General features: G+C 40.5%; 1 protein-coding gene across 1 annotated transcript in view; it reads left to right on the forward strand.

The window, feature by feature from the left end:
- SPL1 (squamosa promoter binding protein-like 1) overlaps positions 1–12,810 on the forward strand; it is a 146,170-nt gene extending 133,360 nt beyond the window's left edge. The window contains exons 4-10 of the mRNA XM_089458799.1: positions 2,094–2,168; positions 2,406–2,513; positions 2,596–2,713; positions 3,098–3,233; positions 10,451–10,625; positions 10,733–11,377; positions 12,054–12,810. Of these exons, the coding sequence (XP_089314925.1) occupies positions 2,094–2,168; positions 2,406–2,513; positions 2,596–2,713; positions 3,098–3,233; positions 10,451–10,625; positions 10,733–11,377; positions 12,054–12,587 (1,791 nt within the window). The 3' untranslated portion in view covers positions 12,588–12,810. The remainder of the gene's footprint in view (positions 1–2,093; positions 2,169–2,405; positions 2,514–2,595; positions 2,714–3,097; positions 3,234–10,450; positions 10,626–10,732; positions 11,378–12,053) is intronic.
- Positions 12,811–13,187: the final 377 nt, after the last annotated feature.

Here is a 13,187-nt window from a genome sequence, read left to right on the forward strand (position 1 = left end):
TACCATCATTTTTTTCTTCCAGTTGAGATAAAAGAACATGTATCTTGACAAGCTGCCATGTTGAGTGGAACTCAACAAGCTATTGGTGTTTATCACCTAGACGTGCTTTTTACCAGGGAATAGGGCTAAGGAAAGATAACAACAGAAGGTTGAGACCCACTTCCATGCTGAGTTAGTGAAAGGGAAAAACCAGAAGAGATGTTTGAGGTACTAGTGAGTCTGTTGTTCAAAGGAATTCATGTGAAGGAATACAGTTGTAGATAATGTGACAACCAACAATAATTTGTCTAAAATAAGAGACTACACAAGGAAGGCAAGCTTGGAATAAATTAGAGATCTCTAGATATTCCTTTACTAGAAGAGCTAGGTAGTCTGCTTTGATTTTAGGTGCCAAAGGTTGTTTAATTGTATATCCAATACAAGTGTTGAAGAGAACTGTCGATACCAATTAACATGCTTGTATTTTTGAAAGCTGTTGAATATTCTGTTTCCAGTGTCTCCACCACTTGCTTGGTGGTTTAATGCCCAATTTAAAGAGGAGGGAGTTGGGTACAATCTATTTAACGCCATTGTGTCCACATCAAAGATGTCAGGATGGTTCTAACAAGAGGCTTCTCGTCAAGCAATAGCACTGGAGAACATCTGACTTGTGGTTATATAATAATCCTTCTTGAACACTGTGTCCCTTCCATTTCAGAAAGTGTTTATTGGCTTCCCATGCCCTCCCAAATACTCTGGGAAACAAATGTACCTTGAAGTAGAGGTGATGATGAGGTCCTGCAGAGTCAACCTTGAGAAGTCTCAGCATAGAGATACATGTGATGAATGCAATTCCTGATATATGACAGTTACTAGATATCGCAGTCCTCCAAGGTTTTTAGGGATCCATTTCACACATATGGCTTGGACTTGAATATAGATGTTAAGAATACCCACACATTCCCAATCCCTTTGGGTACAACATGTGCTCCAAATGATTATGTGGAAGTGTTTCCAACCTTTGAAGTTGGCCCATACAAAAGACTTGGGAGACTTCCATAGCCTTTTGTATGCACCAAAGGATGGATCCTAACATGAAAAGTAATATACATGCATGACAGCCAGCAATTTGGTTTGTTTCTGGAAGAATGCAACCATGGACATGGGCATGGTTCCAGGTTATCTAATTATCGACTTTCTTTTCCACCTTAAAATAACCATGTCCTAGAATTCTCTCGGGAGGTGTAGACTGCAAAAGAAATTCCCAGAAATTTAAACTGGCCTGACTCAATCTAGGACCAACCCTGTTTCAAAAAACAATCTGGTGATACCTTGACACTTTGTATCATTGCCTTGGGCCATTGAATAATAGAGCTGAGGCATTACATAAAACTTCTAGTAGTGCATGGTGTTTCCATTGCTTTGCAATCTTTCTGAATGGTAAGAAAGGAGCTATCCACAAAATGAGCTGGAAAGATTTGGGTTCCTGGAGAAGAATGCTTTGAATAAGGCCCTGCCCTGCTCAACACTTTGTGCTGTAAGATGTCTGAGTGCTTCAATGACCATCACTTACAAACGTGGTGCCGACGGACAACCTTGGGAAAGGGATTGAAGCAGTCCCACCTCTTCCAATCCAGTACAAAATAAATAGCTAATAAAGTACAATAATCTTAGCGTTACACAAACTGAGAATAGCATTACACAATTTATTGTCAGTTTGGATTCTGAATTTAGATCTGGTCAAGTACTAAATGTTGGCAATCAAACAAGGATTTGTCAAAATATTTTAAATAAATTTCAAAATATATAACTAAATTTTTTGTTATTGTTCAATATTCCTTTAATGTGCCAATCTCCCAGGGCATAATCCAGGGGATTTGAAAAGACTGTATACATGTAAACAGTTGCGGGTTTTTCACAATTTGGAGGCATATAAAAATACATTCTTTCTTGTTTATTCTTTGTTGAACTAGGGAAATTGATTTTAATCTTTAAGTCAAGGCTATAAGATGATATGGTTAGTTTACTGGGAAAGCTAAAGTGCTGTACTGAGCTTGAATTCTGGTTGTCTTATGATGTCCATTCTTCCTTGACATGTGATGCTTTTGACACAGGATCGTACTGGGCGAATAGTTTTCAAACTCTTTGGCAAAAATCCAAGTGAAATTCCTCAAGTTTTGCGTTCGCAGGTACCTCACTCCTAAGCGATAGATAGAGACAGTTGCTTGGCCTTGTATAATATATGCATCCTTTCTAATTTAAAAGCTGTGTTTCTAAGTTCCTTAACATCTCTTCAAAAGTTTAATATTATTTCAATCTATTCAAATCTCTCTTTTGAGGATATTTTGGATTTGTTGCAAATACTGGTTTCTTCGTTTCAAGTTAATTGTATTAGATCTCTTATACAAAGCTGTGGTATGCATCAGATCCTAGATTGGCTTGCTCACAGCCCTTCAGATATAGAGAGCTATATCAGGCCTGGTTGTGTCATACTGACAATTTATTTATGCTTATCTGAGTCTCTGTGGGAGGAGGTATGCCATTTTAATTGCAATTTTCTGTTTAGCTTTTATGTATTCGTTGTGAATTTGTTTTGATCTTTTTCTTCCTTCACAGTTTGCTAGGGGCTTCAAAATTAGCTTAGAGAGGCTTCTTGGGGTCTCAAATAGTGATTTCTGGAAGACAGGATGGATATTTGCCCAACTGGATCATCAAATTGCATTCATTTATAATGGTAATGCTTAATTTTATTGCCATTCTGTAGGTGGAAAACTGTAGAACACTATATCACTCTTGCTTGTACGTTGATCCAATTCTATTTTCGAAAATCTTTGTACTTCCTACTAGAGAGTTCTTGCATGGGCAGAAGTAATCCTTATAGTTTCTTTGTATAGAGAGCCAGATTGAAAAGGGAGAAGTTGATTCCTTTTTGCTTATATACTTCATCTTCCTTAAGTGAACTGTCTGCTACTAACTTATAAATTGTAGAATATTTAATGAACACTGAAGAACTCTTTTGGTGGTTGTTTTGGATGTCTTCTTTCCCTTGAGCTCAGTTTTACTTTTTAGTATATCTCACCAATTCATTGAACTAATGTGTTCCTGCTGTTTGGTTCAGGTCAGGTTTTGTTGGACATATCCTCAAATTTTGCTAATGCTCCACTACTTTTAAGTGTTACGCCCATAGCTGTTCCTGCTGGCGAGAAAGCACATATTGTGGTTAAAGGCCGTAATCTTACCAGTTCAACCTCAAGGTATTGCATCTCACTTTCATGACCCTGTGTGGATATATTCTTTCCCTTGGTTGGGGAGATCTGAAGAAATGCACCTTATTTTATGCAGCATTTTATTGAGACCATAGTTACAAGATACAACGGTTGTTGAAATTTCTAAGTTTGACACATTAGATATCCCTACTGCATTATCTGGTTCATTTTCTCCGACTTGTTCTTTTCATTAACAAGTTATTTATAAAAATAAATACCGAAAATAAACACAAATACAACCTTAACTCATATATAGATCAACAACTGAAATAATTGAGACAAACACACAAGGGACACCATTATTTTTGGACAATCGTGCCCAGAAAAACCCAATGCGGGAAAACAGGTGCAACAGATATGAGGGTTTTATTATTATGCAGTTTCTGAATACAACTAGGGTGCCAGAAATGGCTCACCCAACAGAGAATGCCCTCGGCAATAGTACCTCTCCTCGGAGACAGATATTTCGGCTAATCAATCACCGGATGAACGATCCCACAACAACAATGGCAACTCCTTAGTTGGACAACGAAGGCTGCTCCAAGCTTCTCTGCTGCTTCACGTCACTCTGAAGGGGCTGCGTCACCCTTCCCGGCTCACCAACATTCAGTCTGCCCCACAAAAATTCTCCCAGCTCTGCCTCTTGGCCCAGCATCAGCTCTGCTAGCCTCTGTGCAGCTACTGAAGCCTCTGCGTCCGCCCTCAGACCCTCTGCGTCACCCACGTTGGCCTCTTCAGCCTCTGCGTAGCTCCCAGCTGCCTCTGCGTTAGCCTCTCCAGGCTCTGCACTGTCTCTTTGGCGCTATCTCTGCCTCTTTGTTATGTATTCTCGGCGTCGTGCCGAACTGCCCCTTGTTGCAACAGATCACTAGCTCGATTCTCTCAGCAAAACCCTGCTCCAGAAAATCGAACTGATTGATCAATTTTGTGTATCTCCAACTTACCCTCAAGCCTCCTCTTATACTTTTGCTGTTGAGTCTTCAACGACTGAGATTAAGTCCCTAATCAACGACTAAGATTGAATTTGGCTTGATCCATGTCATTTAGAACATTCTCACCCAGTTTTATATTGATACCCATTAATATTTAATTTTCCTAAGTTTAGACTTAGGAACCCCATCAAAAATCTTAATTATTTTAATCTCTCTCCAACCGGGTGGAATTTCCCCAAACCATTTCTGGGTCTTGGAGATCATATGTGCCTTAGCCTCTCCACCAATTTTCATGTCTAGAGCACATCTCATGTTACCACAAATTAACATTCTCTCTTAGCGAGGAATGTGCTCTAGTAATGTTTCACCATGGAAACATCACACTGATCCTCTGCACCAATACCTGTGCTGATGCTTGGCCTGCTGCCTCACATCAACTGCACTGCGACTTCCTATACTGCTGCCCATCACACTGCCATTGCCACTGCTACATCTGTACTGCAGCTCCCTCTCAATATGATGCCCCTAGAACTACCACTGCTAACTGCTGTACTACAACTCAGTTACCGAGAAGTAGGTAACTGACTTCTTCCAAATACTGACATCCCAGTCAGTCTGAAAGCCTCGCTAAACTAACGATGCCTCTGCTGCTATTCTGTGCTCCCTCTGCTGCCACTGTGTTGTTGCATACACCTCTGTGCCTCTCGCACTACTGCAACCTCCACTGCGTTGTTGCATACACCTTTGTGCCTCTCGCACTACTGCAACCTCCACTGCGTAGCCTTAGATTTCTGCACCCAAGCACTACCTTGCTGCTCCACTGCACTTTGCTCCACTCGATATCTGTCATTCTGCTACTGTCGTTAAGGGCTCCCGTAGCCGGATATGATCCAAGAGTTTGGGCACCTCAAGGCTACTGCCCCTAGTTTGTAGTCCTCCTGACTATAACTCGATGTCTCCCCACCTCTTCTCTAGAGGTGCATGAGCACTCATGGCATAGTCGTCATCAGTCTCAACCAATGTTCCACCAAGACTCCGGGACGGGGAGACGCGGGTGCGGGGAGACGCACAAGGGGGACGTGTGGGAGTACCCTCAAATTTTAGGGAAATTTAGGGGGGACGTCGGGGTATATATATATATATATATATATATATATATATATATATATATATATATTTCAAAACTCATATTGAATAATGAAAGCATAAATACAATGATACATACATAATTGAATTAAATAATGAAATACATTGATCCATACTCATCATCCTTACTAATACATACATGATTCATCCATAGATCACGAGATTCAATAATGAAATACTCCAATCCATATTCATTATTCATTATTCACCATTCTAGAATCTACATTGATTTAAAAATTAAATTCATCATTCTAGATTCTAAATTGATTTAAAATTAGAATTCATCATTCATCATTCTAGAATCTAATTAGTACTAAGCATAATAGACTATAATAGATATTGAAATCTGAATACTGAAATAGTAAATTGATATAACTAAAACTCAAAAACAGTGGAGTGATGAGTCTAAAAGTCACTCTAAAGTATAAAGAGGGTTCGGTGCTCTTGATTAAATACTAATTCCATACCCTTGTACATGACAAAATGCAACCGAAACATTGGAATCCATCGAATCCTGAATTCCTGAAAAACTGTTAAGTCTGCTGGATTTTGAGTGAGATCTAAAATTCTACTTTCTCCATATGAAATCCAATGAGGTCGGAACCACTCTCAAACATCCTGAGTCATTTCATGGTAATGTTAAAAATTTAAGTAAAAGGATGAAAATGAAAGATAAAGGAGAAAGATAAATTCTTAAACATTACCATGAATTGCATAGCATTAGTATGGAAATATGGTCAAATACTAGGTTTTCCTTGTCATAAATCATTGTTTACGAGCAAATTTAATGGGGGACGCATAGCCCATATTGAGGGGGGACGCCCAGGCGTCCCCTTTTTAGGGAGTCGCGTCCCCCACACTGTGGTAACGTCCCCCCTGCGTCTCCCCGCATCTCCCCAAAAGGGGGACGTGGGGAAACGTTTCCCCAGACGTCCCCCCGTCCCGGGTGCGTGGGGTGCGAGGGGTGCGCGCACTCGACCCTGGGGGACGCGTCCCTGTGGAACACTGGTCTCAACCTCTTTCTCTGCCTTAGCTGGAGCTGCCTTAGAATCAGAAGCCTCTCCCTTGTTTATCTTCCTGGGACACCGGGATCTATAATGTCCCAGCTCCCCACAATGGAAGCACTTCACCTTGGAGATATCCTTATTTCTTTTTCCTTGTTGTCTTGCAGATGCTAGAGCCGCATCCGCCTCCTCTTTCTTGATTCAACTTCCCTTGCCACTATTCCTCGCCTTGGTCAACCTCCTGATCTCTTCTTGGCAAAGAGCTGCCCACATCTCCTCCCAACCTGGAAGAGTAGCCTTGCCCAAAATACTCTGGACAAATGTCTCCCACTCCTCGGAGACTGCATTCAGGGCAATCCTAACCATAAATTTTGGATCCGGTGTAGACCCCATGAAAGTAAGCTGGTCGTGAATCTCTTGTAACCTGAGAAGGAATGGATCTATCTGGTCTCCCTTCTGCATCTGAAACAACTGCAACTAATTTTCCAATAGCATCTTCCATTGTACGGAAGTGCCCTAATACAAGGTCGTCAAAGTATCTGACATCTCCTTTGTTGTGTTCTTTTCAGTAATATGTGGTATGACATGATCTTTGACCCTGTCTAGGATCATGCACTTCACCCTCGCCATTGCATCCTCATACTTCTCGTTCTTAGCAGGGTCGACGGGGATAGCCACGACTCTCAAGGCAAAGTCCTTGATGCGATGTCGATCCAAGACTGCCAGGGTCCTGGCCTTTTAGATGACAAAGTTGGAAGCCTTGTCCAACCTGTCTTGATCCCTCAGTCTGTTCACGGCCATTTCAGCTCCTCCTCTGGACTCCTTCTGAGTTTCGACTTCCCTCCTGGAAATCTCCCTCTAAGTCCTGATTTCCCTGGTGGAAATCATCCCGCCAAATGTCGAACCGCTCCTTTCTAATCCTTCTTGCAATTGCAACTCGGATCTGGATTTCTTGGCTAGAAATCCGTCAAGGTAGTGACTCCCTCTACCTTGGTTTTGTCCCCTTAGGTACTGTTCTGCACCGACAGAAACAACACCCCACCAACTTCTCAATCATAATTTGCCGACAACTCCCCAAGCCCCAGCAACTGAAGAAACTGAGCCTTTTAGGCTCTGCGCAATCCCGACAATGGCAAAATCTGCTCCTCCTGATCACAACGTCGATCCTTCTTGGCTGAGAAAGATGATCGGGCACTGCGTAGGTCTAATTTGCCCCTCTTCGCCATTGCGTTGACCCTCCTTCTGGCTCGAAATGATGACGGAGGCCCTCTGCGTCACTTCTTCTCTGTTGCTTCTGCTCTAAAACAACGCCGTCTCTCGAGACAACTGCTATTGCTGCAAATTTTTTAGATTATTGTTGGTGCCTTCAATTCTCCTGTGATCTGCAATGCTGTGATACCACGTTGAAATTTCGAAGTTTGACACGTTAGAAATCCCTATTGTATTATCTGGTTCATTTTCTCTTACTAGTTCTTTTCATTAACAAGTTATTTATAAAAATAAACACAAATGCAACCTTAACTCATATACAAGTCAACAACTGAAATAACAGAGACAAACGCACAAGGGACACGTTATTTTTGGACAATCGTCCACGGAAAGACCCATTGCAGGAAAACCGGTGCAGCAGATATGAGGGTTTTATTATTATGCAGTTTTTGAATACAACTAGGGTGCCAGAAATGGCTCACCCAACAGAGAATGCCCTCGGCAGTAGTACCTCTCCCCAAAGACAGATATTCCGGCTAATCAATCACCGGATGAACGATCCCACAACAACAATGGCAACTTCTTAGCTCGACAACAAAAGCTGCTCCAAGCTTCTCTGCTGCTCTGCGTCACTCTGAAGGGGCTACGTCACCCTTCCCGTCTCACCAGCACTCAATTTTCCCCACGAAAATTCTCCCACCGCTGCCTCTTGGCCAAACGTCAGCTTTGCTAGCCTCTGCACAGCTACTAAAGCCTCTGTGTTAGCCTCTTCAGCCTCTGCGTAGCTCCTAGCTGCCTCTGCGTTAGCCTCTCCAAGCTCTGCGTTGTCTCTCTGGCACTATCTCTGCCTCTCTGCTATGTATTCTCGGCCTCGTGCCGAACTGCCCCTCGCTGCAATAGATCACTAGTTCGATTCTCTCAGCAAAACCCCGCTCCCAAAAATCGAACTAACTGATCAATTTTGTGTATCTCCAATTGACCCTCAAGCCTTTTCTTATACTTTTCATGTTGAGTCTTCAACGACCAAGATTAAGTCCCTAATCAATGGCTAAGATTGAATTTGGCTTGATCCATTTCATTTAGAACATTCTCACCCAGTTTTATATTAATACCCATTAATATTTTAATTTTCCTAAGTTTAGACTTAGGGACCCCATTGAAAATATTAATTATTTTAATATCTCTCCAACCGGGTGGAATTTCCCCAAAACATTTCTAGGTCTTGGAGATCTTATGTGTCTTAGCCTCTCCACCAATTTTCATGGCTAGAGCACATCTGATGCTACCACAAATCAACAGCGGTATCTGGGCCAGTGTTAATAAAATACAGCTCAGATATGGATACGGTTGTATCTTACAGATTATATAGTAAAGCCTTTTTTATTATGTAAAAAATCCCTCAATAGTGTAATTTTCTCACCTTTTCTCTCCTGTGACCTGCCCCACTCCAGAGATACTCCATGCCTGCTCCATATTTACAGTCTGCTTCTCTACTCCAGATTAAAAATTTTCCTGTCTCCCTTTTATGGATTTTTTTTTTGCAGATTTTTTTTTTTTTTTTATATCTGTATCTAGAAGAATTGGCAACTGGGTCGGGCTTTTACTGACAGAGTCATGTAACATGGGGTTGATTCCAACTGCTACCACTATAACCTCTAGGTGAACCCATACATGCCCCCATGTATTCCCATGTGATAAATCAGAGGATTTGAAGCTTGAACCTCAAGCTTGTACAATGTCTTCATATCACGGTGATCGCCAATCGAACTGCACCCCTGGGGAATTTTTTCATTGAAAAAGTTGCACTGTTTCTGCAGCTGTCTACAACTCACAGTGCCTTTTCCATTTTCCTCCCTCAATTTCATGCTTGATTTCTGTTTACAGTGACTCATATTGCCTTGTCTCTTTTCGTCTCTGGATTTTGTGCTTGATTTCTGCTCACAGTTTTTCACAGTGATTTTTCTACTGTGTGAGTGGATTAATGTTTTCTGATTCTTCTGCCATAGTATTCTCAGCTGAGTATAGACTTTGAATAATGTGTCAATCATAGTTATTTGGACATGGACATGATATGATATGAGAGAAAAACCTTATCTGGAAAAATGAAATAAGGCCAAATATGGGAGTATACCTCTCTTATGTATGAAAAACATGCAATATTTTCATAATTTTAGAATACAATATATATTACACGCACACACACATTGCTTCTAAGGGAAACCCAAGGGATGCTTCGCCACATTCATGGTAAACCTGTTGGTGTAGACTATTTCACTTAGCCCAGGGGATTTGAGCTGGGAACCTGCTGACATTGAAATAGACAAATACCCAGCACCATGGCGACAAGTAGTTGAGCATGCATATATGTATATGTATATGTAGATACATATGTATATGTTTATGTATGTATGTATAGATTGAAAACCTCACAGGGAAACCCAAGGGATGCTTCCCCACATTCATGGATGGGATTCCTAGTAAACCTTTTGGTGTAGAGTCTAGACTATTTCACTTAGCCCAGGGGATTTGAACTGGGCACGTGTTGGCATGGAAATAGACAAATACCCAGCAATATTGGCAACAACCAGTTGAGCATACATATATATATATATTTCTTATTTTGAAATTTTGAAATTTTTTTTTTCATATATGTGAGATGTATACTCCGGTATTTGGTTTTTTCCAGATATGGCTCTTTTGGAAACAATGATTGAGACATGTTTCTTGTCTATACTCAGCTGAGAATATTATGACAGAAGAGGACATGATAAGTATTCAATAGATTAATGCTTATCTTGTCAAAACAGAGACTAGCTTGAACATTTTGCTAGTATAGTTTATGTAATCTTCATTTGTCATTCAACAAGATCTGGAAGGGTAAATGTCATCTTATCATTTTGCTTTTTCTCTGCAGGATTATTTGTGCCTTTCAAGGGAAGCACACAGTCCAAAAAGCTTCAACCGAATATGTACAAGATGTTGGTGTTCCATTTATTGACGGAAGTGATGATTTTGAAGGATGCACACAGATCCTATGTCGGAGTTTTTCCTGGTCCCCACATAATGTCATTGGCAGATGCTTCATTGAGGTGGAAAATTTGGTTGAAAGCATTGGTTTTTCAGCAGTTTTTTTTCTTGCAGTATTTATGCAACAAATGCAATCTGTTTGACTTATGCTTTGTCATGGCTCTTTCAGGTTGAAGGCCATGATATGAGTGGTAATTTCTTTCCAGTCATAGTGGCAGAAGCAGATGTTTGTGCTGAAATTCGCACGCTAGAAAGGTATATTGATATGCCTTTTAATAGCAATCAAGATGTCACAAGCCAAAATCATGATTTGCAACTGAAGATAAAGAGACAGGCAATAAAATTCTTGCATGAACTAGGTTGGCTATTTCAGAGAAGCTGCTCATCTCAATCGAACCTTGGCATCTTGCCCCTGACTAGATTTTCACCTACTCGATTGAAATGGCTTCTTGAGTATTCAACTGAACATGACTGGTGCTCAGTGGTGCGGAAACTTCTGAACATTCTATTCAGTAGCAATGTAAATGGTGCTAATTGGTCGGCCATCACCATGTTGATTGAAGTTGGTATTCTACATATAGCTGTGCGCAGAAATTGCAGGGAAATGGTTGAGTTTCTATTGACTTATGTACCAGAGTGTGTGGCAGAGGAGACAATGTTGACAGCTGGACAAGGACAGGCAGAACTTAGTAGTAATGGCTTTGTTTTCAAGCCTGACATGCCTGGACCTGCAGGCCTTACACCTCTTCATATTGCAGCTAGTATGGAGAATGCAGAAGGTGTGCTGGATGCACTCACCAATGATCCAGACCAGGTAATTAAAAATGTTTATGCTATATTATATAATATTTTTATCCTAGTTGCACGGATACACACATCATGAGATTTGGAAAATTAGGCATGTTTAATTATAAACGAAGTTACATGCCAAGACGAAATGTTTAATATCCAAGGAGTTCACTATTAATGGTTTGGTCGTCCCTGAACTAATGTCTCAATGAGTCAAAACCAGAGGTGATTATATGTCCCAAGTCAAATTAGTCAGACAATCAAATCTTTATATGCAGTCATGTATCTATCCAGATGGATTTTGCTTACAATTGCCTAAAATGTCCCCAGTCGAGCAAGTCTAGCACTAGATACAAGTTACTAAGTCTTGCTCCAAGATTCCTTCCATTGCATAAATACGAGATTCCATAAATGAATTAAGTATACATAAGGAAGTCATCTTCTGTTAGTTCTCGTCGAAATATGATGGTTAAGTCCATTCCGTTAAGACCTGGGTTTTTGCTCTTCACTAAGAGCAAGTGATCTAAAGATTGGAGTTACTTCCACATGCACAACATAGGCCATAAGAGCAGATAGATTTATCCAATAATGAGCTCCATCTTCCCACTCATGGATTGGTGTTTTAGAATTTTTGTCTGGTTAAGTGTCCACAAAACTGGAAAATGTCTATAAGCTTTACATTGGATGTAACTGTTTTCCAGATTGGAGTAAAAGCATGGACCATTGTTCGTGATAAAACTGGCATGACTCCTGAAGACTATGCATTGCTCAGAGGCCACCGTTTTTACATTGAACTGGTTCGTGGAAAATTTGTAAAAAATGTGATGCCTGAACATGTTAGCCTTGACATTCCTGAGCCTTTGTCCCAGGAACAGAGCATCATAAAAATGTCAGTTTCTGCACCACATTCAACTTCACAGGCAGAGAAAATAGGTGAAGGTAACATACAAGGGAATAAAGCTGACACAGAGTTGTGTCAGAAGATTAGATGGCCTGGTGGTCTCCGCTCAGACCAAGGTAAGATAAAGTCTTTGCCATCTCATTGCAAACTCTGTGACCAGCAACAACTAAGAAAATACAGATCAAGAACCCTTATATACAGGCCTGCAATGCTTTCTATGATGGCTATTGCAACTGTCTGTGTTTGTGTGACCCTTCTTCTGAAGGGACCACCAGAAGTTCTCTTTGTGACGGCTCCTTTCAGGTGGGAAGTGGTAAAATTTGGATTCATGTAAAGTCTATTTTCAGAGTCAATGTAGTCAAGGCTGTTTCTGCATTTTTATCAATAACCGAGCAACAAGGCTAGGGATGTGGCTACTAACCAACCTTCTGCCAATTGCAGAGTCTAGCGTAATGTTTTAATTGTTAGGTATTGTTTTCTTCTATGGTTTGTACATTAATCATTTTATTCATTTTCTTAAATAAGTATATGCATGTATTACAAATTGTGATAGTTTCCACTTGTTTTTGTCCTGTGCAACACAAGTAAAATATGAACACTTGCGCTGCACTTAAACTGAGATTTACTATTCCGATGTTTCAATGTTATTATGAACATTTGTTTCTATCCAGATTATGCTACTGTCAACGTGGAATGATGGAAAACACTGGATATACTTAGAAGTGTACACTTATATATAATTTCTGATATTTGGAATTATTGTTGAAAGCTTTGGAGATGTTCATGGGATTATTGTTTAGGCAAGAAATAGCAGTCGGGGTTTGCAGGACACAGTGGCAAATATTACAGATCAGTTTCCGCTTTTTCATCTGTTTGGAATGACCTTTTATCTCTTTTATGTCTGACATTCAGATAGTAGATCATTTGTAGTTAA

Source organism: Pinus tabuliformis, chromosome 7 (assembly GCF_031772625.1).
Source record: "Pinus tabuliformis cultivar Carrire ecotype Pingquan chromosome 7, CPIR1, whole genome shotgun sequence".
Classification (NCBI taxonomy): domain Eukaryota; kingdom Viridiplantae; phylum Streptophyta; class Pinopsida; order Pinales; family Pinaceae; genus Pinus; species Pinus tabuliformis.